This window comes from Ursus arctos, unplaced genomic scaffold (assembly GCF_023065955.2).
Source record: "Ursus arctos isolate Adak ecotype North America unplaced genomic scaffold, UrsArc2.0 scaffold_18, whole genome shotgun sequence".
NCBI classification, from domain to species: domain Eukaryota; kingdom Metazoa; phylum Chordata; class Mammalia; order Carnivora; family Ursidae; genus Ursus; species Ursus arctos.
Window position 1 is genome coordinate 53,803,723 of NW_026622852.1, and position 25,701 is coordinate 53,829,423.

At 57.4% G+C, this 25,701-nt stretch overlaps 2 protein-coding genes across 19 annotated transcripts in view; one reads left to right on the forward strand and one right to left on the reverse strand.

Annotated features, from left to right (window-relative positions):
• Positions 1-7,249, forward strand: part of SPTAN1 (spectrin alpha, non-erythrocytic 1) — a 59,205-nt gene extending 51,956 nt beyond the window's left edge. For 8 of the 18 annotated variants that reach the window (XM_048222955.2, XM_048222960.2, XM_048222956.2 and 5 more), the window contains 11 exons: positions 393-469; positions 1,045-1,254; positions 1,543-1,839; positions 2,210-2,322; positions 2,739-2,756; positions 5,286-5,340; positions 5,705-5,901; positions 6,012-6,065; positions 6,150-6,296; positions 6,381-6,528; positions 6,789-7,249. In XM_048222955.2, the coding sequence (XP_048078912.1) occupies positions 393-469; positions 1,045-1,254; positions 1,543-1,839; positions 2,210-2,322; positions 2,739-2,756; positions 5,286-5,340; positions 5,705-5,901; positions 6,012-6,065; positions 6,150-6,296; positions 6,381-6,528; positions 6,789-6,914 (1,442 nt within the window). In that variant the 3' untranslated portion in view covers positions 6,915-7,249. Of the gene's footprint in view, positions 1-392; positions 470-1,044; positions 1,255-1,542; positions 1,840-2,209; positions 2,323-2,738; positions 2,757-3,944; positions 4,008-5,285; positions 5,341-5,704; positions 5,902-6,011; positions 6,066-6,149; positions 6,297-6,380; positions 6,529-6,788 lie in introns of all 18 variants that reach the window. The other 10 variants (XM_057313791.1, XM_057313794.1, XM_057313795.1 and 7 more) reach the window with 2 other exon arrangements.
• Positions 7,250-25,350, reverse strand: DYNC2I2 (dynein 2 intermediate chain 2). The gene is made up of 9 exons (XM_026514099.4): positions 25,165-25,350; positions 15,558-15,806; positions 10,658-10,767; positions 9,978-10,135; positions 9,324-9,433; positions 8,659-8,826; positions 8,213-8,445; positions 7,861-8,018; positions 7,250-7,622 (listed from the first exon to the last, which is right to left on the reverse strand). The coding sequence occupies exons 1-9, from the start codon at positions 25,348-25,350 to the stop codon at positions 7,384-7,386; spliced, it is 1,611 nt and encodes a 536-aa protein (XP_026369884.1). The 3' UTR covers positions 7,250-7,383.
• Positions 25,351-25,701: the final 351 nt, after the last annotated feature.

Below are 25,701 nucleotides of genomic sequence, written 5' to 3' on the forward strand. Positions count from 1 at the left end.
CCCAAGGTGCTCGGCGTTGGGCCAGCACAGGCCCCCGGCTGCACTGTCCCCTAGCTGTCCCCTAGCTGCGGGGCGCAGTCGGGCTCCCAAGCGAGAGGGAGCTAGACTCTGATTTCAGGACCCCTGTGACCCTGGTGATGCCTGTCACATAAGTAGCAATTGAACCACATCTGGGATGAGCTGGAAGGATCTCTTCCTGGCACAGCTGGCCAGCGGGGCCCAGGCTGCAGGGAGGACGGAGCCAGCCAGCGCGGGGTCAGAGCCTGCTGTTAGGAATCCTGGGCTTTCAACGTCAACAGGGAGACAGTGCGCCTCGGTTTGCTTTTTTTGCCTTCTTCGCTCACCTCCATGTACCAAGAAGGCTGGCCTGTGTCCTATGCTTGGTTTCCTAGGTGAGAAGGAGAACAGCCTGAAGACAGACGATTATGGCCGAGACCTGTCTTCCGTCCAGACTCTGCTTACCAAACAGGTCAGTCGGAGCCGCGTTGTTGACAGACTGAAACGTACGCGGACAGTACTTCCTGGTAGACGAACGGTGGCTGGCGTCTGTCGCTGGGAAAGGCCCTAAGGACTCGGCAGTGAACAGGATCGTCTGGTCCTCGGGGAGCTTCCTGACCAGGCATCTGGGCTGCAGCCCGACGGCGCTCACGGGGGGGAGGGCAGCAGGATGTGCTGTGGACTGAGCCCCCAGGAGCGGTCTGACTCGGTTTCCGGCAAGCAGGGGCTGATGGGAAGGTGTTGCCAGAGGAGAGGGATCTAAGCTGGGTCATGATGGGCAAACTACAGGTGGGCAGAGGGGAGGCAGGCGTTCGTTCCAGGGAGAGGTAATGGGGAGAGCGTGGCACATTTAGGGGACCCCCGAACCTCCGTCTGCCTGGGGTGGGGGGGGGCAGGAGGATGTCAGGAGAAGGTGGGGACTCGGGGCTGACAGTGTGGCCTGGGCAGCTGGCCAGACACTGGCACCATCAAGCTCAGACGCCCGGAAAGGGCGGCTTATGGCATCCCTGGCGACCCTGCGGATTGGCGCTCTGCTCTTTGTTCCAGGAAACGTTTGACGCGGGCCTGCAGGCCTTCCAGCAGGAGGGCATCGCCAACATCACCGCCCTCAAGGATCAGCTGCTGGCCGCCAAGCACATCCAGTCCAAGGCCATCGAGGCCCGGCACGCCTCCCTCATGAAGAGATGGAGCCAGCTTCTGGCCAACTCGGCCACGCGGAAGAAGAAGCTTCTGGAGGCACAGAGCCACTTCCGCAAGGTAAGGGCGGGCCCCTGCAGCGCTACCCCGGCCCGGCTGCGGGAGGCTCTGCACGGGGCAGGGAGGCCGCTGGAAGCCAGCAGAGGGCCCTCGGACAGACGGAGGGGAAAGGGGAGCGAGGGAAGAAAGAGTCGGAGGCCTTTTGAAACGTGGAGGTTGGGAGCACCTCAGCTTGCCCCGGGGGCCCGGGAACTACCGCGGCCTTTCCAAGCCGGCCTCCCGGCCTCCCGCCCGAGCGTGGCGCCGCGGCCCTAGCGGCGGCCCTGACACAGGCTGCTCCGCTTGCAGGTGGAGGACCTCTTCCTGACCTTCGCCAAAAAGGCCTCCGCCTTCAACAGCTGGTTCGAAAACGCCGAGGAGGATCTGACTGATCCCGTGCGTTGCAACTCCCTGGAGGAGATCAGAGCTCTGCGCGAGGCCCACGACGCCTTCCGCTCGTCCCTCAGCTCTGCCCAGGCCGACTTCAGCCAGCTGGCCGAGCTGGACCGCCAGATCAAGAGCTTCCGTGTGGCCTCCAACCCCTACACCTGGTTCACCATGGAGGCCCTGGAGGAGACGTGGAGGAACCTGCAGAAGATCATCAAGGTGCCCGTTGCCCCGCGCATGCCGCCGGCCCGAGCTCAGGGGCAGGGGGTGCTCGCAGGGGCCACCACGGGTACCGGCCAGCAGCCCCCACGGACGATCAATCGGTCACTTCCCCTCGCCTCTTACCAGAGTTCTTGGGGGGCCCGTCGTGAGCAGCCGGGGAACGGAGGGTTCTGAGCTCCCCCGCGTCTCCCAGGCTCCTCCTCCGGGTGACATCAACATCCGGGTCCCCCTGCCCCACAAAGCGGTGGTTTGTGGTCACGTTCAGCGTCCAGAAACTGAAATTGTAAGGCCGGTGGTCCATCCCGAGGGTGGTCCGGCCGGAAGGACAGGCCCCGGTGACACGGCCTCTCCTCCCTTTGGGCGCTAGGAGCGGGAGCTGGAGCTGCAGAAGGAGCAGCGCCGGCAGGAGGAGAACGACAAGCTGCGCCAGGAGTTCGCCCAGCACGCCAACGCCTTCCACCAGTGGATCCAGGAGACCAGGTGCCCGCCCGCCCCCGGGGCGCAGTCCCGTCCCCCCCGCCCCCCGCTCTGCTCTCAGGCTTCCGGCTCTCTTGGGGGGGGGGGGTTCTGCTCACAGTAAGGAGAGAAGGGTCAGGGGCGCACCCTGGTCTGGCTCGAGCCGGAGGACTGGGCACAGTTCTCGAAGGTACTTTTCCCGAAGATCAAGTTGCTAGGTGTCCTGGATTGGGTGGGACCGGGTGGGACCGTGCGGACCGGTGGTCAGTCCCAGACAGCACCTCGGTGACACACGGCACAGAGTTGAATACAATGTGGGTACTGATGTTCTTGGTTTTGTTTTTTTTTTCTCTCTCGTGTCTCTCTCTGTCCCCCACTTCCTGACTGCTGCTGTCTGGACTCCACCTTGTCTTGCGGCTGCTTGGATCCCATCTGCACAGGACGTATCTCCTCGATGGGTTAATATTGTCTTCTTGTTTCTCCGGGCTCGTGGTGTGGTGGTGTCTCGTGTGCTTGTCCCCTGCCCTCTGTCCCCCTGTGGCCTGGCTTGCAGAGGATCCCAGGATGGGCCTTCCTGCCCCAGGCAGGCTGCACTTCCCCTGGTCCACCTGCGCCCCACCTCCGTCCCCATCACCCTACAAGGAGTGCGTGCCTTGCCCCACAGCACAGTGTCCTTGACAGCCTGCGGTCTGGGGAGGGGAGCCACCCCCACCTTCCTGTTCAGATTCCAAGGGCTCTGTCAGCTCGGGGATGTGACCAAGCCAGAGGGCCAGAGCTGGAGTCCAAAGCCTCTGAGAATTCCCATGCTGGTTCAGCCGTTGGGATTTCACTGGGCTTCTCTTCTGCCTCTTTCCCCATGTGTCCTGTGGGACCATACTTAGCTCCTGAAGGAGGAGGAGATTCAGCGGGTACAGTGAGTCCCTGGCTGTGCAGTGACCCCTCCCCCAGGGCTCCACGCCCCCCCCCCCCCCCCCGTGTTCCCAGGGGAAGGGGAAGAGCATCGTTTGCCCTAATAGAAGGCAGCAGTGCCTGGAGTTTCGAGCGATGGAGAGACGAGGCTGGGAGGAGCCCCCCGGGAGAAGCAGGGCGGCCCTGCCCAGTCCAGTTCCGGAACAGCCTCTCCTTGAGGCTTTGGCCTCTGCCGCGCCCCCGTAAAGCCAGAGTGGGGGGAACCTCTGGCCGAGACTAGCGCTCCTGGGGTTCCGCAGATGGGTAGGTGGGACTACCGAGCGTGGCAGTGGGAGAAACCGGCACGTGCGGACTCGACCACCTGTGCCGAAGGCAGAAGGGGGTGGGATTTAGGGGTCTCAGTTTCCAGCTTGAGTTCAGCCACCTGGCCTCCACTACCCTCCCCAGCCCTGTGGCTGCGTCTGCCAATCTGGTCTTGTCTCCATGGGTGCCATGCTCCCCTTCCCATGTGGCTCCTCCCTAGCCCTGTCCCGTCTTGCTTGGTCCCCCTGTGAGCTGCCCCGAGGCCGCCTGTCCTCCCTGCGGCTGGCGGCCCAGCCCCACCAGGTCCCTGCCTGGGCGCCAGGTTGCCCCGCCTGTGCACTGCCAGCTTGGGCCTTGTGGCGCGTGTCTGTCTCGGTCTGCTCTTGCCTGCCCGTGCCTTCGGTGTATTCATTTGGTTTCTTTTCTTTGACTAGCATAGCGTATCGTCGGGTCATTCGTGTCTATCAGTATGAAGTTGGGGATGATCTGTCTGGAAGGTTTTTCTCCTCTTATTTCTCTTCTTCCCTCACTGTGGTTTTACCAATGCACTCTTGACTTCCCCAGGCGGCTCCGCTTTCTGACTAACCCACCGCCCTCGGCCGCTTGGGAAGGAGGGGTCTGTCCTCCTCCCACTGCACCGGCACCCAGCCTCCTGCCCCCGGGTCCGGGGGGTGTTGCTTTTCCCTGGGGGACATGGCGTGACTGTGAGTCTGATCTGCGGGGGTAGGAGGAAGCCTGGTGCCTTGCCTTGCTTGAGCACTTTGAACTTGGGGAAATTTCAGAGCTAACCCTGGCTCGCTGGGTGTCGAAAGGGTAGGTTGGGGCATACATGGGTGCAGGGGAGGCCGGGCTGAAAGCCCACCAAGGACACGCACACAGTGTGACTCGTCCCTGCACGTAACCCCGACCCGTTTGTTGTCTTCGTTCACCGGTGGCCTTCCGTGACCTCACACTGTGTAACGTCGGGGGGGTGGAGGCTCCCTGGGGCGCCCCTGCTCTTCAGAACTCGGCCCTGGGAGCCTCTGGCCCGGACGGTCTCATGGAGCCTGAGTCTGGGGCTTAATCGCAGCCACCTCCCTCCTTTGGGCAGAGTTAGAATCACTTTCAAAACCCAAATCTGGTCACGATCTCTTAGCACCCTGGCTTCGTGTCTGAGGGGTCTTCTGACTGTGTCTCCTGCACGACTGTCCCACCCTCCAGTGTGGCTCCCCTCCTCAGGAACGTGCAGGAGACTCCAGGGATTTCTGGGGGGTGGCTCTCCATGTGTCCGCCGCTCCCGCAAGGTCTCCGGGGGGCAGGTGGCAGGGTTGTCCCGAGCAGCTTGCTCCCCCGTGGCTGCGGAGGGGCCGTGCCGTCAGGCCCGTGGCCCCTCTGTCATCCCACGGAGAACTTCGGCTCAGTTCCTCAGGCACCCCTTGAGGGCCTAGCTTGAATGAGGGGCCAGGTCCCAGCCTGGCTGGGCTGGAGGAGCCACACGAGAAAGGGTCCTGGTCTGGCAGCAGGCTGGGTGGGGCTCGGCGCTGGCCCCCCAGTTGGCCTGGGGCGGGTGGCACACCCCCTGGGGTGGCCGCGTCCGGTCTCTGAAGCAGGAGAAAGACTCCCTGCCCTCCCCGGCTCCCAGGGCCACTTAGGAAAAGATGGCCAATAGCAGATAGCTTTCTTTTTCTTGGTAAGAGATTTAAAAAAAAAAAAAGACAGCAGGCCCTGTTATCTGGGGATAGTTAATTTTGAGCTCACGCTCAGGCCCTCCTGCCTCACCGTGCTTCTGTGTTTAGGTCCTGCATGGTGGAAGAATCTGGGACCCTGGAATCCCAGCTTGAAGCCACCAAAGTAAGTGCCCCCCGGTCGAAACTCAGGCAGGAAGTAGGCTGGGTGGGTGCTCTTGTTCCCTTTGCATAGAGTGGCACAGGACCCCACCATTTAAAGAAAAGGCTTTTCTGTCTCTAACAGTCGCCACACAGAGTCTTACTTGAAAAGAGGAGCCTTTGGTTCTTAGTATAGAGTTTTCCTGGCAACCTGCCCCTGGCTGGTCCCTCCCCGGACGGAGGCTGCTGGATTTCCCCTCACGCCGTCCCACGCAGCCCTGGAGGCTGCGGGCCGGGAGAACCCTTCCATGGGCTCTCGGGCCCGGTGACCGAGGCAAGAGCCCCCGTGCCCTACACCCTCGCTCCCCCGCCCCCCCCCTGCCCTGCAGCGCAAGCACCAGGAGATTCGAGCCATGAGAAGTCAGCTCAAGAAGATCGAGGACCTGGGGGCGGCCATGGAGGAGGCCCTGATCCTGGACAACAAGTACACGGAGCACAGCACCGTGGGCCTGGCCCAGCAGTGGGACCAGCTCGACCAGCTGGGCATGCGCATGCAGCACAACCTGGAGCAGCAGATCCAGGCCAGGTACCTGCCCCCCGCGTGGCCACCACCTGAGCCCGGCCCCCAGGGCCCCGCACTCCCTTTCCTGGCCTGGAACAGAGGCGCCACCTGCTAACTCCATCCCGTTCTTTCAGAAACACAACTGGAGTGACCGAGGAGGCCCTCAAGGAATTCAGCATGATGTTTAAGTGAGTTCAGTCTTCCTGGGGTGGGGGCGGGGGCGGTGGGCTCAGCCCCGGGCTGTGCTGAGCAGCCCTCCATCTGTGCGGCAGACACTTCGACAAGGACAAGTCCGGCCGGCTGAACCACCAGGAGTTCAAGTCCTGCCTGCGCTCCCTGGGTTATGACCTGCCCATGGTGGAGGAAGGGGAGCCCGACCCCGAGTTCGAGGCCATCCTAGACACCGTGGATCCAAACAGGTGAGCTGGAGGGAGGGCCGTGGAGGCGGCTCGGGGTCTGGCTCCTCCCGCATCCTGCTCACTCACCGCACTTGCCCTTTCCAGGGATGGCCACGTCTCCCTGCAAGAATACATGGCCTTCATGATCAGCCGCGAGACGGAGAATGTCAAATCCAGCGAGGAGATCGAGAGCGCCTTCCGGGCCCTGAGCTCCGAGGGAAAGCCCTACGTTACCAAGGAGGAGCTGTACCAGGTCGGGCCTCTGCTTTGCCCTGGGGATGGGGCTGGAGGGTTCCTTTGAAAAGTAAAGCTCGAGGCTGCCCCAGGGGCGGAACGGAGTCTAAGTGAACAGACCTCCGTCTGGAGCGGTCTGGAGCTCCCCGTGGGGCCCAGACCTCTCCTCCCTGTTCACCACTGCCACTCCGCCCGGCTCTGGGGGTTCCAGCTCCCCACCCCCACCCCTCACCCCCAGGGGCAGCGGGGCTGGGCTGACGGGCGGCCTCTTCCCTCCAGAACCTGACTCGGGAACAAGCCGACTACTGCGTCTCCCACATGAAGCCCTACGTGGACGGCAAGGGCCGCGAGCTCCCCACCGCCTTCGACTACGTGGAGTTCACCCGCTCGCTCTTCGTGAACTGATCCCACTCCCAGCCTCGCCTGGCCCACACTGCCTGCCCCGCTGTCGCCTTGCTGCATGTCACCTCCTCTCTGTGCTCCTCGAGTATTCCAGTGTCACTTTCCACTGTAAGCTCACGTCTGCTTCGCTTGGGGATATGACTTAGTAGAAACAGTGCTTCACGAAGCCGCTTCCAGTCCAGTGGCACTCGCCCCGTTGCTGTGGGGACCCGGATTCTTTTGTTGTGAAGCCAGCTGCCCGCATTCCGACGCGAGAAATCTAAGCAGCTGGCTCGTTCCCTCCTTGTTCTCCCCCCATTTTGTTTTCACGTAACAGACAAATAAACGAGTCTCCCCCAGATGCTTGTGTTGTCTTCATTCAGCTTCCGCGAGAGAGCCACAGCTCAGCACAGGTGTGGCCTCGCCCCACCTGCCCCCGGATTTGGGGACAGTCCGCCCCCACCCACAGGGCCCTGCTGTCGCCTCATGGTCCTCAGGTGGCCACCTCGGCGGCCAGCTGCTCCAAGTCCTCGGTCTCCCGGGGCCCTTGTTCCGTGAACTCGGTGCTCAGCTGCCACACCTTTACCGTGCCCTCGGCGTCGCCGGCGGCCAGGAGCTGAGTCTGCTGGCGATTAAATTCCAGACAGTAGACCGGACTTTCATCCTGGGTTTGCTTGATTGAAACTGTGGGTTTCTGGGAGCTTTTCTGGAGATCAAACAGCTGCACGTCACCTGCAGGGGGAGAGATTCGTGGAAGAGGAGCAGCGGCTCTCGCCCCCAAGTCCCCTGCACACCGGGGCAGAGAAACTCAACAGGCTACGGCAGAAAATAAAGCTACAGCCTGCGACAGCAATCCCTCCCGCACGAGGAAAGTCCTCCCCCCGCGTGTTCTTTCCCCAGCTCAGAATTCCAGATACGTGCCGGGCCCACGTGGCTTAAGCGGATCTGAGTCTGGCGTCCTCTTTCCTACCTTCCCCGGAAGCAGCCGCAAACACCAACGGGCGCACTGGGGACCAGCGCACAGCGAACAGGTACTTGTGGGACAGCTGCAGGGAGGCCAGGGGCTGGGCCTGCAACATGGAGTACAGGTGGATGTGGCCGTCGGTCCCCGCGCTCAGGAAGAGATTCCTAGACAGGACGCAGGGGAGGAGTGCTGGGTGGCCTGGTCCACTGGGCCTCCCTGAACCCCAAAACCAGGGAGCGAGGGGCCGACCACCAGCACTCTGGACACAAGGGCTCCCGTGGGGAAGAGCTGGGCCCAGTCCCGCAGTTCTATGGGACCCCCTCGCCCCCCGTGCCAGGTGCGCTGGAGCCTTCTCTACCTGTGGAAGGGGGAACAGCTCACGGAGTAGATGGGCCCGCCGTGCGGAGAGAAGGTCAGCTGTGCCGGGGCCCGCAGGGGCACAGAGCTAGGCATCCGGGTGAGGGCGGCCTCTTCCGCTGCCAGGGAACACTTGAGTGGGAAGCCGCCTTCCGTGCCCAGAACAAAAAGCCTGGGGTCAAAGCTAGAGAAGGCCACCGCCGTGGCACCCACCTCGGTCTCTCCCCGGGGAGGCTGTGGAGAAATGAACGGCGGGCAGAGCCAAGGGATCTGGTCACACAGTGTCCCAAAGGAGCCCGGTCACTCAAGCAGGCGCTGTGGCCCAAGGAGGTCAGGCGGCAGGTCCTCCGCTGGTAGCGCGGGTGCCGGTGCCGCCTTCCCCCTCCCACCCGGGGCTCCTCACGGAGCTCCTACGGGGTCCAGGGGGGCAGCTGGGACCCCACGTACCTTCTTCAGCTTGGCATTCCTCGGGAGCTGCTGCACGACCAGGGCGAAGCCGTCCGTGAGCTGCAGCTGGCCCGCCCCGACCCCCTGCCACAGCAGCACCTTCCCGTCCGTGGCCACGCTCAGCACCTGGAAGCGGTGGCTGTGCCGGGGCTCGGGCAGCCAAACCACCTGGGGTGACGGGGTGCAGCGCCGAGGTTGGGAAAGCTCTGCTTGCTCCCCAGCCTGCCCCCACCTTCCAGCAAGCCCAACGGTCACCCTCCCTCCCCACCCACCCCTTCTAGAAAAACAAGAGGGAGAATTCTGGGGGAGGCCTGGAGCCACCTCACACACCAGGGGGCAGTCCCGACGGTTCTGAGCTCCTTCCCTGAGCCCGGGACAGCTGGGAGCCTCTGCTGGCAGCTTGGGGGGCAGGGGGGCCGCTGGGCATGGCCCAGGGCCCTGGGGGTGGCTCCTGCCGGGGGCAGGAGGTGACTCATGCCCTGGGAGCTCTGAGAACGCTGAAGGCAGCTGTCCGACTGCCAGCTCCCCGGTGACCTCCTGCCATGGCTGTGCCGAGTGGGCACCCGATCTCCTGCTTGGCCTCAGGGAGCAGGCCCGTGCCAGCCCCGCCCAGCTCAGGGAGAAGGGGATGGTTTCCCAACCCAGCCAGCAGCCCACGCTCTGACCTGGTACACGGGGTCGGTGTGCGTGTCGTCTGTCAGGCCCGTTCGCCAGAGCAGCGGGTCCTCGGGATTGCTCACGTCCCACACCAACACCTCGCCACTGTACAGCCCGCCTGCGGGACCAAGCGGACTCACAGCCAGCACCCCAGCCTCCTGGCCAAGTCCCAGCTCTTCACACCCAACAGAGGCAGGACGTGGAGCCACTTCCCCAAAACCACCTCGAGGAGGAAAAGTCCTGGCCCGCTGCACACCCCCCCCCGCCACACCCCTGGAAGCTTCGCCCACCGCCAGGCTGACCTCCCCGGCCCGGCACCCTGCCACTCGCTCCAGCACAACCCCCTTTCCCCACACGTGGGGCTCCTATCACTGCTAACAGCTCCCCAAGGGTGCCCACGTTGCCCGGCCTCCGGTCCTGACCAGGCCGTGCCCTTCCATGGCCCACATCCCGACAAGACTCAGCAATGACCCACCTTCTCCTGTCGTCCTCCTCCTCCAAGCTCCATACCGGGCATCCTCACCTGAGCCCAGGGATCAGGGCTGCCCACGGTCTCTCCCCCCCCCACGCAGACCTGCCCTAGCCCTGCGGGGGGCTGAAGGCCCACCTCCAGCCGCCCTCTGCAGGGTGGGAAGCAGAAGCGAGGCGGGCTGAAGGCTCACCTGCGACGTGGGACGGCTGCGTGGGGTGGAAGGCCAGGCACATGACGGCGCTGGGCACTTCCACCACTGCCGACGGCTGCTGGGGGTTCAGGCCTCGCCTGTCCAGGTTCCAGGCACACACGAAGGACTTCAGCGTGCTCCAGTCCCCGTCGTCCAACCTGCACAGGGACGAGCCTGGGCTGGCTCTGCCTCGAGGCCGGGGGCCTCTTCCCCGCCTTGTTCGTATCACCCGACCCACCACTCCCCCAACCAACCCCAAACCGATTAGCCTCCGGATCGCACGTCAGCCAGACTGTACTGGGTACTGAAGTGGCAGAGGCATCTCCGGGACACTAAAGGGCATGACCTCTAGAAAAGGGTTCCCGGGAACCAAGGATGGGTCCACGTAATGGCAGGGTGGGGGAACCGTGGCCCATCAGGAGACAGCTCGTGGAGCAGAGGCGGCCGGCCCAGGCTTACTGCCCTGTGCTGACAGGTGGGCACCGGGACTCTGGGCTCTAAGCCCCTCCCTCCTCTGCTCTTTCCAGACAACTTGGTGCCCAGGCAGCCTTGAGAATAAAAAGACTCCCAGAATGGCCAAGCTCCAGGCCAAGCCTTCACCACACAGACAGGGAAAAAGAGGCTTAGATCAGGGTCCGAGGGCTTCCCAGTGCCCCGCAGCCACCCTGGCTGCCACTCACCGGCCATAGGCACAGGCCACCACAGACCCGGTGGTGTTCCAGGAGACACTGGTCACATGCAGACCCTGCCCTTGGGCTGGGGGGTAGCCCAGGGTGTGCAGACAGGTCACCTGCAAGAGACAGACCATCACGACCCTAAGCCCAGAGCCACCCAACAGGTGGTCTTATAGCCACCTAAAAAAAACTACACGTAGGCTTGGACCTCCCGAGCCAACCAGGTCCACTGCCCAGTCCTGGAGGGAAATCTGGAGGCTTCATCCAAACACCACTCCTCAGAGGACACTTCCAAACACCCAGCAGATAGGCTCTTCCAAACCAAGACGGATGCCAGGTTCGGGATCGGAGTTAGACCCTGTTCTACACGCCTTTCAAAAGCTTCGGCTTCTGGGACCCCTGGATGGCACAGTCAGTTAAGTGCCCAACTATTAGTTTTGGCTCAGGTCGTGATCTCAGGGTCGTGAGATCGAGCCTCGTGTCAGGCTCTGCACTCAGTGGAGGCTGCTTAAGATTCTCCCTCTCCCTCTGCCCCTCCGCCCCCTCTAAAAAAAAATAGCTTTGGCTTCTGGAACGGGATGGTAGCGATGGCTGCACAATGTGACTGTACTCAGTCACAGGGCTTTACATGTAAAGGTCTGGAATCTTCTTTCTCAGCCCACAGGAGGCCGGCACAGCAACTGAGAAGGCTGGCCGTGGGGGCCACCACGAGCGATCAGACCGCGGTTTCCGGGACAGGATTTGCAGCACAGATCAAAACTCCTGAGAAAAGCTGCATACCCCTTGACCTCCTGACCCCATAGAAAGAAACTATCCAATGAAAAGAACCTAAAATGTGTAAAGAGCTGTACACTGGGAACCCTCACAGGCCGTTCGCAAGAATGCAGAATGGCACGGCCGCCGTGGGGAAACAATCTGGTGATTCTTCAAAAGGTTAAACAGAGAGGCACCGTATGACCCAGCAAGTCCGCTCCTAGCTCCACACCCAGAGATCTGAAAACACACGTTATCCAGAAACTTGTACACAGATGTTCACAGCATTATTCTCGGCAGCCAAGATGCCCACCAACTGATCGATGGGGTACATCCCTCCAGTGCAGGAAGGACTGCGGAGCCACAGCAAGGAGAGAGGTGCTGGCACACGCCACCGTCAGCCGCACGGACATTCTGACGTGCAAGAAGCCCGTCACTGAGACCGCTTCGTATAGGATTCCATCTCTGAAATGTCCACAACAGACAACGTATAGAGACAGAAAGAGGAGTAGCGGCCAGGGATTTGGGGGGAAATGAGGAGTGACTGCTAGTGGGTATGGGGTTTCTTTGGGGGTAATGAAAATGTTCTGAAATCGTGCCAGTGTCGCACAACTCTAGGAACGTGAAAAATAAAGTGTACAGTTCAGTAAGTTTTTAGGATTTTATCTATCTATCGACAGAGCGAGTGAGAGAGCACAGCAGGGGGAGCAGCAGAGACAGAGGGAGAAGCAGGCTCCCCGCTGAGCAGGGAGCCCGAAGCGGGGCTCCATCCCAGGACCCCGGGATCATGGCTGAGCTGAAGGCAGCTGCTTAACCGACTGAGCCACCCAGGCGCCCCTACGCTTTTTTTTTTTTACGATTTTTTTATTTATATTTGAGAGAGAGTACACGAGTGAGGGGGAGGGGCAGAGGGAGAAGCAGACTCCCCACTGAGCGGGGAACCCGATGTGAAGCTCGATCCCAGGACCCCAAGATCATGACCTGAGCCGAAGGCCTCTGAGGCTTACCCATCTGAGCCACCCAGGCGCCCCTGAACTGTACACTTTTAACGGGTGAATTATATGGGATGTGACCGATATTCCAATCAATCTGTTATTTAAAACCAAGCCGTATAGGGGCGCCTGGCTGGCCCAGACAGCAGAGCACACAACCCTTGATTTCAGGCTCGTAAGTTCGAGCCCCACACTGGGTGTAGAGATTACTTAAAAATAAATAAAACTAAAAAAAAAAAAAAAGAAAAGCTGCGCGGTGAGGTAGGAGGTGGAGGGAACTCAAGAAGACCTCTGGGGTCTCACCACATTCGGTTTCCTGATCTGGGTTCTGGTTCCACAAGTATTTTCACTTTGAAAAGCCACGGGCCTGAAGTGGCAGTTTGTGTTTTTATGTCCCATTCAACCTAAGTTTACATGAGAAATAAGCCGTATATGTTATTCGTCATAACACTACTTAAAACTGCAACACCCAGGAGGAGACGAGGCTGCACAGTGGGCGACGCCGGGGATGACGGGCCGCTCCACACCGTCACTGCGGCGGGCGCAGAACAGCGCAAGGGCGAACGGCCCTGCGTGGGGAACACACCTTGATACACCGGGCACAGAAAAACACGGTGTACAGATGGAACATTCGGTGGTGTTTTCAAAGGACAAGCGTGAAGGCTCTGTAGCCCCCTGACAACACAGAACGGGCTTTGCTCCCGACCAGAAAAGACCCAAGACCGGTCACAGTGACACACAGCTGTCCACACACGTGTGCGAAGCAAGAGGAAGGGAACAACAGAGCCAGGAGATCAGAAGTTCCGGTGGGAGCCCCCGTCTCTTATCTCTGATTTCTAAGTGTTCCCCAGGTTGTCACACTGTTTTTGGAAATCTGAAAGCAGGGTTTCTCTCTGAGCGTGGCATCCCAGCCTTTCCGGAGCCGCAACAGCTGTGCCAAGGACAGCGATGAAATGTCAAGGCCAATACCTTGACAGCAGGAGAGACAGAAAAACCCCACATCAGCCAAAATAATAATTCCATTATGAGGAAATCAACAAAAAACTGATGCAAAAGAAGAAGTGAGAGAGAGAGATTCGCTGACATTGTTAATATAAGAGCAAACTCGGGAAGTTCTCCTCTGCCGGGCATTCCGGGAACCGCGAAGACACGCGGCCGGCGCACTGCGCTCGGAGGGTGCCGCCCGATCTCCCGCCTGTCCGCACGTTTCCGGGGGAGACCTGAGTCCCACAGGGGACTCAGATAGAGGATGGCATGTCCGTGCAGTGGGACATAGCCTGGGGCACCTTGATAGGAACTGACATGGAAAGCTCTGGCACGTGAGAAAAGTGATTAATAATATGTAGAGTGCTTTCCATTTTTTGTTTAAAATGTTCTCGGGGGGGAGGGGGGCTCAGTCGGTTAAGTGTCTGCCTTCGGCTCAGGTGATGATCGCAGGGTCCTGGGATCGAGCCCAGCGTCAGGCTCCCTGCTCAGCGGGGAGTCTGCTTCTCCCTCTCCCTCTGCCTGCTGCTCCCCCTACCTGCGCTCTGTCAAATAAATAATAAGTAAAATCCTTAAAAAGAAACAACTGTGCTTAAGGACAACACTAGTAACAGTGCTGTGTTAGTGTAGCCCAGGGAGGAGCTAAAGGCCTGGGAGCAGCTGTCCCCAGCCGCTGTCTACATGGCATGTGCTCTGTTTCTGCAACGCCCGGGTTTGTTAGAATGAGCATATGTTTCTGTAGTCAGAAAACAGATATTTTGTAAAGGGGGAGAGAGTAATACACACTTGGACCAAATTAATCCATAGAAATGGGGGGAAGCACTACTGATAAAGAACAAAAGCTTAACCTCTCGAAATGCAACTGTAAAATGGGGGGGGGTGCACATCGGCCAGGGCAAGAGAACACGCTGAGCTCTTCCCGGCCGCCGAGCCCCTCTGGTGCGGGGCCGCACGGAGATTCAGGGCCTGCGTGCCCGGGCGCGGCCTCGGCACCTGCTCTTCGGAGCGATTTTGAGAATTTCTCTCAAACAAACCGACTCTCCCGTGCCTTCCAATGACTTGGTGGAAGAGGGCAGAGGAGGAGGGGAGGGGCTAGAGCAGGGCTTATGACCTCTGAATACACAGTTACTCACCTCGGTTTCCCGGGGAAGAAAGCATTGTATACAAAAAAGTTTGGCCAGAACTCTAAGGCTCTGCGGTCAGTCGGTCGGTCGAGGGCATGCAGCACTGAGCAAGCAGTCTGTCCACAGGGGAGGCTGAGGCCCAGCATGGAGCCAAAGCCAAGAGCCCCCCACTCGCTCAGAGGCTCCCTCATCTCAAAGGCTGGGCTGTCTGTGCAGCTGGACACTTGAGTATACAGCGTGACAGCTCTGAACTGAGCCTGGGAAACACTGAAGTCACCGGAGCACGGTAGCGAAACCAGACAAGGGCTCACATCCCAGCTTGGCCTGTGACAGCTGTGTGACCTCGGACAAGTCACTTAGCCTCTCTGGGCCTCCTGTATAAAATGGCGATCATCCTAGTACTGCCTCACACAGTCACGCCGAATGAGATGGCGCAGAGAGCCCTCACCGCGTGCGGCCTGGGGAGACACAGCCGAGCGGAGAATTCGGTCCAGAGTCCGACTCCCCGGGTTCAAACTTCGCCTCTACTGCTGACTAGCTCTGTGTGATCCTGGAAAAGTCACTTCGGCTCGCAGTCTCCCGCCTGTACCTCCCAGTACCTCCCAGCTGTAAATGGAGGTAACTACACACCTACTTTCTGACACCAGGGGAGGCCTGATGACTTACTCTTTTCTTTCTTTTTTTTTTTTTTAAGATTTTATTCATTTATTTGAGATAGAGTGTAAGAGAGAGAGCATGAGCAGGGGGGAGGGGCAGAGGGAGAGGCAGAAGCAGGCTCCTCACTGAGCAGGGAGCCCAATGTGGGGCTCGATCCCAGGACCCCGAGAGCATGACCTGAGCTGAAGGCAGAGACTTAACCAGCTGAGCCCCCCAGGCGCCCCTGACGACTTACTCTCATAAAACTATACACCCGGCAGAATGTTAGAGCTCTGTGAACGCTGTTATTATTAGCGCTATTATCAGTATCTGGGCGGCATAAAGAAGGACTGGAAATGGGGCTCGAGCTGCGGCAGAGTTGGGGGGCGTCCCAGGCCTCACCAGCCCATTCCCTACCGTCGGCTGCTGCTCGGTCCAGTTCACCTCGAAGCCGTCAAAAGCGTGGCTCTGCCAGTTCTTGTTCAGCTCTCGAATAACCATGGCCTCCACCCTCCGAAGAAAGGCTGCGAGCCGGGGGTCGTCGTGCGGGGACGTGGGCGGCACGCTGACCGGCACAGGGGCCTCCGTCTGCACCTCGGCGTCCACGTGCTTCCGCGTCTGGGCAGCCTTCTCGGCGGTGGCAATGCTCGCTGTCTGGCAACTTCTCTGCAGAAGATCACAGCCCAGCGGTCACCACCCAGCCTCACCTGCCCGCGCACTCCCCTCCCCTGCTGCCGCTTCCCCTCAGGCCTCTGGGCCTCCGGTCACCCTGTCTGCCCCAGTCTGTTGCCTTCCCTTGTAACTGGCCCATCTTCCAAAGGACGAGCCCGATCTCTGTGCCATGGGTGGGGATGACCCCTCGACCTTCCTATGTACCCTGGGTCACAGTGAGAGGTTCAGGGGTAGTCAACGTGACCCAATAAGGGCCTGACCCAGGACTTTTGGTGACATTATGACACTATTTGGAGGGGATGCGGGAATATCTTTTTTTTTTTTTTTTTCAGGAGTGCCGTCTTGAAGATACTGACAATAGTAAGAATCATGTCATAGGAGAGCCAGCAGTGGTCACCTAAGCCAGTACATGGAAGCACCTCAAAGCCGGCCACCAGCAGAATGCCCCACGGCATCTCTCTCTTGGCAGGCACCTTCCAAGGTGCCCCCGTGATCAAAGGAAGCGAGTGTGTCTGTGATGAGCTAGTTGGTAGAAGGCAGGCTTCTCCCCAGCTGCCCCTTTTCTCCACCTGGCCATTTGCCTCCAATCCCTTGTCCCCTGTTTAGCCGGGCACAGGGACAGACAACAGATCAGCCTCTTTCTTATACGGACATGACCCATCATTTACCAAGTTAGGGACCCTCTATCGCACATCGTCGTCTTACAAGAGGCTCTGCTCATGCGGCCCCTCGCCAGGCACCTGAATGCATGGGGCAATGATGAGGCCCAGACCCCGTGCCCCCGCCCCGGCTCAGGCTTAGGGGACAGCGCTGGGCAGCAGGCCAGCACTAGTAAGCCTGAAGGAAGGGAGCTGGCCCCACACAGGGCAGCTCTTGCTAGAACATGAAATACGTGTCCCCACGTTCCCCTTCACATTCCACAAAATTCTCCCATTAAGCTGTGAGTTCCTCCAGCTTCAGACCCTGTCTGATCTCTCTTTGTATCCGCAGCACTTTGCAAGGTGTTTGGTACAGGGCACAAGCTCATTTATGCCATACACACACACACACGCACACACACACACGCCATATACCTCACTCTGCATATGTTATATAGACACCGTATGTGCGATGTGCCATAGAGAACATATTACACACGCTGCATGTTATTTATCTAGACCTCCGTTATGCCACACACGTTACGGTTTGGGTGCTATGGATACAGCAGAAAACAAAGTGTGTGAGATTCCTGTGCCTAAAGAGCTTCCACGGGGGCGGGGGTACACAGACAAGGGAACCCTTCAACTAGCACAGTGCTGCAGAGGCGTGGGAGAGAACGGAACAGCTGGGGGGGCCCAGGAGAAATGGCACTGGAGCTGAGGTGTGAAGGACAAGCAGAGAGCTGCAGGAGAGGGGCCTGGACAGGCATGGGGGGGCAGCAGGGAGGCAAGAACAAAACCTGCCCGTAGAAAAGGTCCCACGCTCAGGGACTGGACAGCAGGCGGCGCGCCCCGCCGCAGTGGGTGAGGAGGGCGGCACGCGAGCAAGGGCAAGGGAGGCGTCTGAGAGCCAGGACGAGTGGGACTCTCCCTCTAGGTGTGAGCCCCGGGGTGGCCGAAAGCAGGGCCATGCCTCTCTGGCTGCTCAGGGAGGAGTGAGGAGCGGAGAGCAGGTGACCACCAGATTCTGGGAGAAGAGAACACAGAAGCGGTTCCGCCGGGCCTCCTCTAGACTGAGATGCCTCCCGCCGCCCGCACGGACGCGTCAAGGATTCCCGAGAGCAGTCACACGGCACGAGGCTCTGGACAGCATCCAACAGAGACGCGACCCGAAGCCACAGCACTGGAGAAGCCCCGGTGCCAGTGGAGTGCGCGCACTGAGGAATTCCTGGATGGGCACGGCGGCCAGAAAGTACACAGGCCGAGCCAATTCCAAGAGACTGGGTGAAAATCAAAGTTCCAGAAAGCCACACGATGGTAAGAGTGCCAGTCACTAAGTGCTCACTCAGGCACTGTCCCCAAAGCTCTTCCCGTTTCTTACTCCTGCTTACAACCACCCTGTGAAGAAAACCCTATCTTTGCATTACTGCTGGTGGCGCTGAGGCACAGAGAAGTAACTCACCCAAGGTCACACAGCACGGAGGTGATCGCAGGGGAGCCTGAATCCAGGTAGCCTGGCCCGTGACAGCAAACTGTGTCTCAGTCATGGTGTTCTCACCCACACAGTCCAACGTCCTGGCCACTGATCACAGCAGATGAACTCAGAAAAACGTTTCTAAAAGAATGTTACCCCAGTGTCTTACGGTCAGATAAAAATGTCCACAACAGACAGCGAGCTGTCACCTTTCCAGCTATCTCTATTAATATTTCTCTGCTGCTTGCTTATTCAAGCAAATAACAAATGTCAAAACACTAGGGAAAATTAGGGAGAGAAAAAAACCTGAAAACCAATGATACTGTACCCGCAATTTTTCCCCCTGTGAACCAGCAGGAAACTACCATTACTCTCTTTTCCCTCTGGGACACCGAAGTAGGTTCCCATAGTCCAAGATCCGAGTAGCTGGTCTGACCCTGATTGTCTGAGGATGGAGCCCCAAACCTCCAGAAGAGAAGGGCTCGATCAAGGCCACCCCATATATAAGTGGATGCCTTCCGTGCCAGGCAGCGTGTGGCTGGGCTGAGGCTCCCATCTGAGATGTCAGGGAAGAAGTCAGGGCCGAGTGGGATCCTTGCTTCCTAGGCCTCGGCAGGGCCGGGAAGGAGAGTATTAGGGATGCAGGGCTGCAGCCTGCCTCCCACACCTCAGAGGCAGAGATGCTGCAGGGGAAACAGGGGCTGGGGCCAGACTTTAATCACACTGGGAGGTGTGGACTAGGGAAACAACAACTCTCAAACCAAAATCACCAAGCTCTAGGCTCTGGAGTGTGAGGCCCCGGCAAACCCCAGCAGAGAGGAAGGCAATGAGACTCAGGGAGCAGAGCCCAGGATGGGAGCTCAGCTGACCTGCCCCGAGAGCCTGCAGATACCCGGAATGTCAGGACTCCTACCCAAGCCATAAAACGTGCCCCAACACCAGGACTGCAGCTTCTGACTGGATGGGAAGTGGACATTAACCTAGGCTGGGCCAATCGTGCTCTCTCTGGGCAACTCACAACGGAGACAAAGATTTCACAAGTTAGACAGCACAGGCCTGGAACTGAAACTTGGTAACTCTGGGCCCCCACACTCAGCCACAGTGCGACCAGGAGACAAGCAGACAGGCCTCAGGGGATACATGGCAACAGCCCAGCTGAGAGGTGGAGAGCCCCCAAAGCCTCCTGGGTTCCTCGGGACCAGCTGCACCTCCATGCAGAGGCCCAGGAGACCCCTGCATCCTAAAGAGAAGCGCCTGGTTTGGGCCAGTTTCTGTCACTTGCTATCACACTGACCCCTAGGAGGGCTCCCTGACCCCTAGACCGCCACCCCTCGAGGCCTCACTTCTGAAATAAGGGGTCTCTGGCTGGCATCTAGGACTGGCTGTTCAATTTCAGGAACACTCACCATGACAGAGGAAACGGCCCCACTGGGTCCAGTGACCGGCCCCCACCCCAGGCCCCGAGGGGTGTACTGACAGAATACTGGGCTCTGCCCTGCCTTCAGGGTCAAAGACTGATCAGTGCCGGTGTTAATTGTGCCGATGTGTGACTCAGTCATTCAGAAACTGGCCAGCTAGAGAAATCCATGCGGGGGATATCAATATGGGGCAGGCCAACTTCAAAGTCATGAGTAGAACAGTCACTTTCTTATTAAAAGTATACACTCTAGGGACACATGGCTGGCTCAGTCAGTAGAGCATGCAACTCGATCTTGGGGTCATGAGTTCAAGCCCCACGGTGGGTATAGAGATAGATCGATATGGGGCGCCTGGGTGGCTCGGTCGGTTAAGCATCTGACTCTTGATTTCAGCTCAGGTCATGATCTCAGGGTCGTGAAATCAAGCCCCCCACCTAGCTCCGTGCCGGGCATGGAGGCCGCTTAAGATTCTCTCTCCCTCTGCCCCTCCCCCTCCCTCTCAAGGGAAAAAAAAAAGAGACAAAATATATACATTCTAGATCTCCTTGACTCTAGGATGTATCGATTATTAAACATTCTAATTATTTAAAAGTAGCTCTTCAGGGGGAAACTATATTAAATACACAGGTCATTTGTGAGACATACCGAATTTTAAGATTTGTTAAAAAGGTTGGGGGTGGGGGGGTGTCCTCTAATTGAGGAAATACATCACCATAGAAAGAATGTGTGTTTGAAGGTCTGGGCTGATGTGCAGTGAGAGGCCGAGCCCCCATGACTCCCCTGGGTAGTAACCACCACCAGCAAATACTAGAAGCACACAGCTTCTCCTTCAGCCTCCCAACCAGCCTGAGCCAGCACATCTGACTCCAGGGTGGAAATGGACCTCAAAGACCATTCTGGACCTGCATTCTCAATCGGTGGGCCCCAGAATCACCTGGAAGCTTGCTAGAACACAAGCTGCCACCACCCGGAGCGGGGCTGAGTGTGCTGTGCTAACAAGCCCCCGGGGGGTGCTGATGCGGGGGGAGGGGGGGAGGGAGGGGCTGTCACTCAGACCCCACGTGTGGGCCTCACCCATCTGTATGCTTCCCAGGTCCACAGCCCAAGGTCCATCACCTTTTACCCAGCCCCCCCAAATATAGACCGTGCTCACATTCCCCCCCTTTCTGACTATCTCTGCTACTGCGAGGGCTGGGGCTTCACCTGGGGTCGGGTAGCACATGGCTCACCCCCAGAGGCTAAAGAATGTTGTCAAGCCCACCTGAGGGATGCTGTTGGGCACGTGTGGTGGGAGTGGCTTGTCGTTGTCACCTCACCACTTCCAGCAGGCCCACTTCCACTCGTCCTCCCCAGAGTCTCCCTTTCCCCAGGTTGCTGTCACCCCCAAGGCCTCCCTTCTTCCACCTCCTTCCCCATCGGGTCCTGCACACCTGAGAAGGCGGGTGTGACGGCAGCAGAGAGGACCCGGCCCAGGTCAGTGGCCCCCGTGCACATGCTGCAAAGCCCACGCACGAGCGCGAGCCCCACCTCGATCTGACCCAGGTGTGAGGCCCAATTTGCCGCTGACGAGCAGACAAGGTGCGGCGGGCATGTTTAGGGTGCCGAGCGGGTTTCGTGATGCAGTGTGGACACCTGTGAGGCCTCCGAGAGCATGGAGGAACTGAGCCCGGGACCGACATCAAGGCACAACCTCCGGTTCAGGTGGACTTGCCTCTTGAGTCTATCAGGGCAACAAACAGCTGTTCGAAGGATGACGTGGAGCCCGGGGCCAGCCTCGTGCGGAGGGCAAGAGCAGACGTCTCCGTGGAAGCCGGGAGCCGCCGAGGCGCTAGACCACCTCTGAGCTACAGTTACTGCAGACTATCTTGGTGTCATCTTAGCCTCTTAATCTCTTCTCATGCTCTTGGGGGAAAAAAAAATCCAGCATCGACGCTGTCTAGCAAACTCAAAGGTAGAGAACCACAGATCGAATTCTTGAAAATCTGTAAGAGGCCAGACCCCAGGTCAAAGACAAACACCCTCCAGCAGGGGGTGACATACACTACCGAAGTCACCAAGGCGCTGAAGTGGCGGCCGGTCAGGGAAGGAGGAAGAGCCCCGCGGGGAGGCAGCTAATTGAATTGCAAGTGGGAGAGGAGAGAGGTACCCCGTGTGGGCTGACCGCACACAGGAAAATTATTCAATCCAGTATTTCCTGGGGGCCTTTGGGTGGTGCAGAAATACACAGGACTCACTCCCCTGCCCTCTGGGAGCTCACAGTCCAAGAAGACAGATCTGAATGTCCAAAATGCACCCCAGGGATGAAAAAGTTCTGGAACTAGAGCGTGGTGATTGTTTCGCACCTTGTCAATGTACTCAACACCACTCAACTGTACACCTGAAAACAGTAAAATTCCTATTATACGTCTCTCACCACAACTTTATTTATTTACGTAATCTCTACGCCCAACATGGAGCTCGAACTCACAGCCTGAGATCAAGAGTCACACGCTCTGTCGGCTGAGCCAGGCCGGCGCCCCACCACCATTTTTTAAAAGAGGGAAAAAAACACACCGCACATTTTTCTAGGATCAGAACTGGGTTCCAGAAAGATTATGCTGTTGGAAAGTGAGATACATTCAGTTGGGGGTCTCGAATCTTGCTACCCATTAGAATGACCTAGGAAGCTTTAATAAAACCGATTCCCATCTCACGCCACATACCAATTAAGCAGATTCGCTGAAGGTAGGACCCAGACATCCATATTTTTCAAGAGTCTCCAGGACAGTCCAGTGTCAGCCAAGTTCGAGAAACAGCGGATGAGCAAGGAGGGATAATTACGTACCCTTCATCTCAGGCACCTGGACAGGCGCCTGACACTCCCGTCCTACCCACCTGAGCAGCCCCAGGCTTTCAAACCGCTTTCTTACCCACAGTCTCATTTAACCCCTCAGGAAGTATTCTCACAAGGACCCACTTTGCAGAAAAAGAGATCATGTGATCGGCCCAAAGCCCTAAAGAGCATGTGCACCCCGGTCTCAAACCAAAGTCCAGTACACTATCTCTCTGTGAACAGACTGGAATATGACAAGAAAAGTCAAGTCAGGCCAAAGGCCATTAATATTCAAACAGAAAAGGGGCACCTGGCTCGTGAGTTCAAGCCCCACATTGGGTGTAGAGATTACTTAAAAAATAAAATCTTGGGGTGCCTGAGTGGCACAGCGGTTAAGCGTCTGCCTTCAGCTCAGGGCATGATCCCGGCGTTATGGAATCGAGCCCCACATCGGGCTCCTCCGCTGGGAGCCTGCTTCTTCCTCTCCCACTCCCCCTGCTTGTGTTCCCTCTCTCGCTGGCTGTCTCTATCTCTGTCAAATAAATAAATAAAATCTTTAAAAAATAAATAAATTAAATTAAATTAAATCTTTTAAAAAATTTTTCAAAAGGGGTGCTTGGGTGGCTTAGTCGGTTCAGTGTCTGACTCTTGGTTTCCACTCAGGTCATGATCTCAGGGGCATGGGGTCAGGCCCCGCACTCAGTGGGGAGTCTGCTGGAGATTCTCTCTCCTTCCCACCCTCTCTCTCTAGAATAAATAAATCTTTAAAAAAAATTTTTTTTAAAGAAAAAAGAATTCATCACTGGAACGTGGAAGTACATTCGAATACCGCACCACTACATGGGCCAAGCAGAGACCAATGTTCAACTTTTCCAAACAAACTTTTTAAAAATTAAGGAATTGTATTTAAAAATTAGCTTAGGGGCGCCTGGGTGGCACAGCAGTTAAGCATCTGCCTTAGGCTCAGGGCGTGATCCCGGCGTTATGGGATCGAGCCCCACATCAGGCTCCTCTGTTGGGAGCCTGCTTCTTCCTCTCCCACTCCCCCTGCTTGTGTTCCCTCTCTCGCTGACTGTCTCTATCTCTGTCAAATAAATAAATAAAATATTTAAAAAATAAAAATAAAAATTAGCTTAAAAATTTTTAAAGTAAATAAATAAAAATTAGCTAAAACACTCACCATGGGGTTTACTGATAAAAGAAAAATTGGAAACTGCCTAACCATCAAAAGAGACTGGTTAAATAAAAATTATTAAAAAAAATTTTAAACGTAGAAATTTGTTGTGGATGTATTAAATGAAAAACCTGGGTCTACAAGATGTTGTGCACAGTGTGATTCCATTTTTATTTTTTTAAAAATGGGGCAAAACAGACAACACAGTTGTGACAGGTACAAACCAAGTGGCTGGGAAACTGGGTGATTTTTCTTTTTCTTTTTCTTTCTTTTCTTTTTTTTTTTTTTTTTTTTGCATATCCAGGTTTTTTCTACATTTTGGATACATTAACTTCTATAAAGAGAAAAAAGTTAATTTGGAAAAAGCAATTTACTTCCTTCTTCCGACCCCTCCAACATTCTTACAACTTAATCAAAAATCTCCTTCCACAAGACGGGTGCTAGTCTAAGGAAATCATCCTCACAGATGAAAGCTCTTACACTTCAAGTGTTCAAATCCGTTTGTAGAATCCTACAGGTTAAAACTATAGTCCAATGAACCTGCCTCCATTTCATTCTCTCTAAGAAGAAAAAAAAGTTAGACTGAATGGTGGTTTCCAACCTAAAGTCTTCTAGAATCTGGGTGTTTGGCAAACAAGAGCTATTTCAAGTGTTCTTAAAGGACAGTAAATGTGAATTATACGTTTACCTGTGATAAGGATGGAGAGATTTAACTAAAATATCCACTTGGCTTTGCACTAGAACCATTTCTAGGCAGCACGGTTAAGTGGGGAGTGCTTTGAAGCCACCTCAAATCCTGGCTTGAGACCTGCATGCAGACTGTTGGCCTGAGGCAAGAAACGGGTTTTCAAGACTAAGACTTCACGGGAAGTTCATTGGTGTTGGTGAGGACCTAAGCTCTGCAGGTTTGGCCACTCCTATGGCAAGCTAAGTTTTCTCTTCTGGGAAATGTGCAGCAGGCTATAATGCCCCCCATTTTCACCGAGGAAAAACCAACATCCTTACAATGATCTGCAAGACCCTACCTGACCTGCCTCTGCTTCCCCACTCTGACTTCAACTGGGACCATTTCCCCTTCTCTCATTCCTCTTCGAACCGGCTGCCTCCTCAAACAAGCAAGAACTGCTCCAACCCCAGGGCCTTTGCACTTGCAGTCTGCCCTGCCTGGCCGCTCTATGGCAGGTATCCACTTGGCTAACTCTCTCACTTCTCAAATGTCACCTTCTCAATGAGGACCCCTCACCCCCTCACTCTCCAACCCAGTCCCTCCAATCCCTCACCCTTCTTTTGCTTTCCTCCATGGCACTACTCACCAACTAAAGAACACCCAGCGGAATTTACTTATTACATAAGTTGCCTATTGGCTGTGCCCTGCGAACGGCCCCACGTCGGCTCCAGGAGGGAAGAGCTCTTGGCACACAGCAGGCCCTCCAAGTCTGCACAAAGACGCCCGAGGAGGCCTGGCGCCCAGGAGCCCTGCCCCTCACTTCCTCAAAACACCTCGCCTTGTGTGCTTTGGATTACGCTGCCAGAAAACTGGCGTCTCTCGACCTCGACATGCAATCTGGTCTTTTTAAAGAGAAGTTAGTTTGAAATGCCTAAAAACGGCGCTTCACACAAAATCCTTCAAAACACGGAGTCTTCAGAAGGCTTAAGGAAAAGACCCTTCTGTGGTTGTTCAGAGTCTGAGGAAACGCACGAGAATACCGCAAGGGCTAGCCTCTGTGGGTGACGATACAAAAATAACCCGGTGGCACGCCAGAACCTGGCCCGGAGACCGCGCGCGGACCCTCGCCCTCCTGCCGGCGTCGCCCCGAGCCGGGCCCGCGCCCTCACCGTCTCCCGGCGGATGCCCTGGACGCCCCTCCACTGCGAGGGCACAGACGCCACGCCCAGGGTCTCGTCCTGCAGCGGCCCGGGCCGCCCGGGCCCCTCGGCGCTCGCAGCCCCGCCTGTCGCCAGCGCTTCAGCTCCCGCACTTCCCGCCCGGCAGAGCTGCCTGGGCTGCACGCGGGTTGCCATGGAGATAGCTCCGCCCTGTCGCGCCTGTGCACTCCGAGGCGACCTTCGCCCCTGCGCCTCCAAAGCGGAAGACAGGGGAGGTGAGGCTATCCCCACCATTTTTTAATTGGTCAGACCGCTTCCTCCAGATCTGAGAGGACGAAATAAATTATTATTTGGGGCCAGTATGAGACAAGCCTGGCCAGTTTTGGATACTTCATCCCAGTAGGGGCACGCTTGGGCACGCGCGGCTACCCCTGGGTGGGGGAGGGAAGTGCGGAAGTACGGCACCGTGCCAGGCTCAAAGATGGCGCTGAGCGGCCAGACGCAGAGGCGAGGACGGGAGGCTGCGACGGAGGCAGGTGACGAGTT

Coding starts and splice junctions, on each gene's coding strand:
- DYNC2I2 (XM_026514099.4), bottom strand. CDS start 25,350: ATGGCAACCCGCGTGCAGCCCAGGCAGCTCTGCCGGGCGGGAAGTGCG. Junction 10,136..10,657: donor GTGGCCTGTGCCTATGGCCG/GTGAGTGGCAGC, acceptor GTCCCTGTGCAG/GTTGGACGACGGGGACTGGA. Junction 9,434..9,977: donor GCAGCCGTCCCACGTCGCAG/GTGAGCCTTCAG, acceptor TTGGTCCCGCAG/GCGGGCTGTACAGTGGCGAG.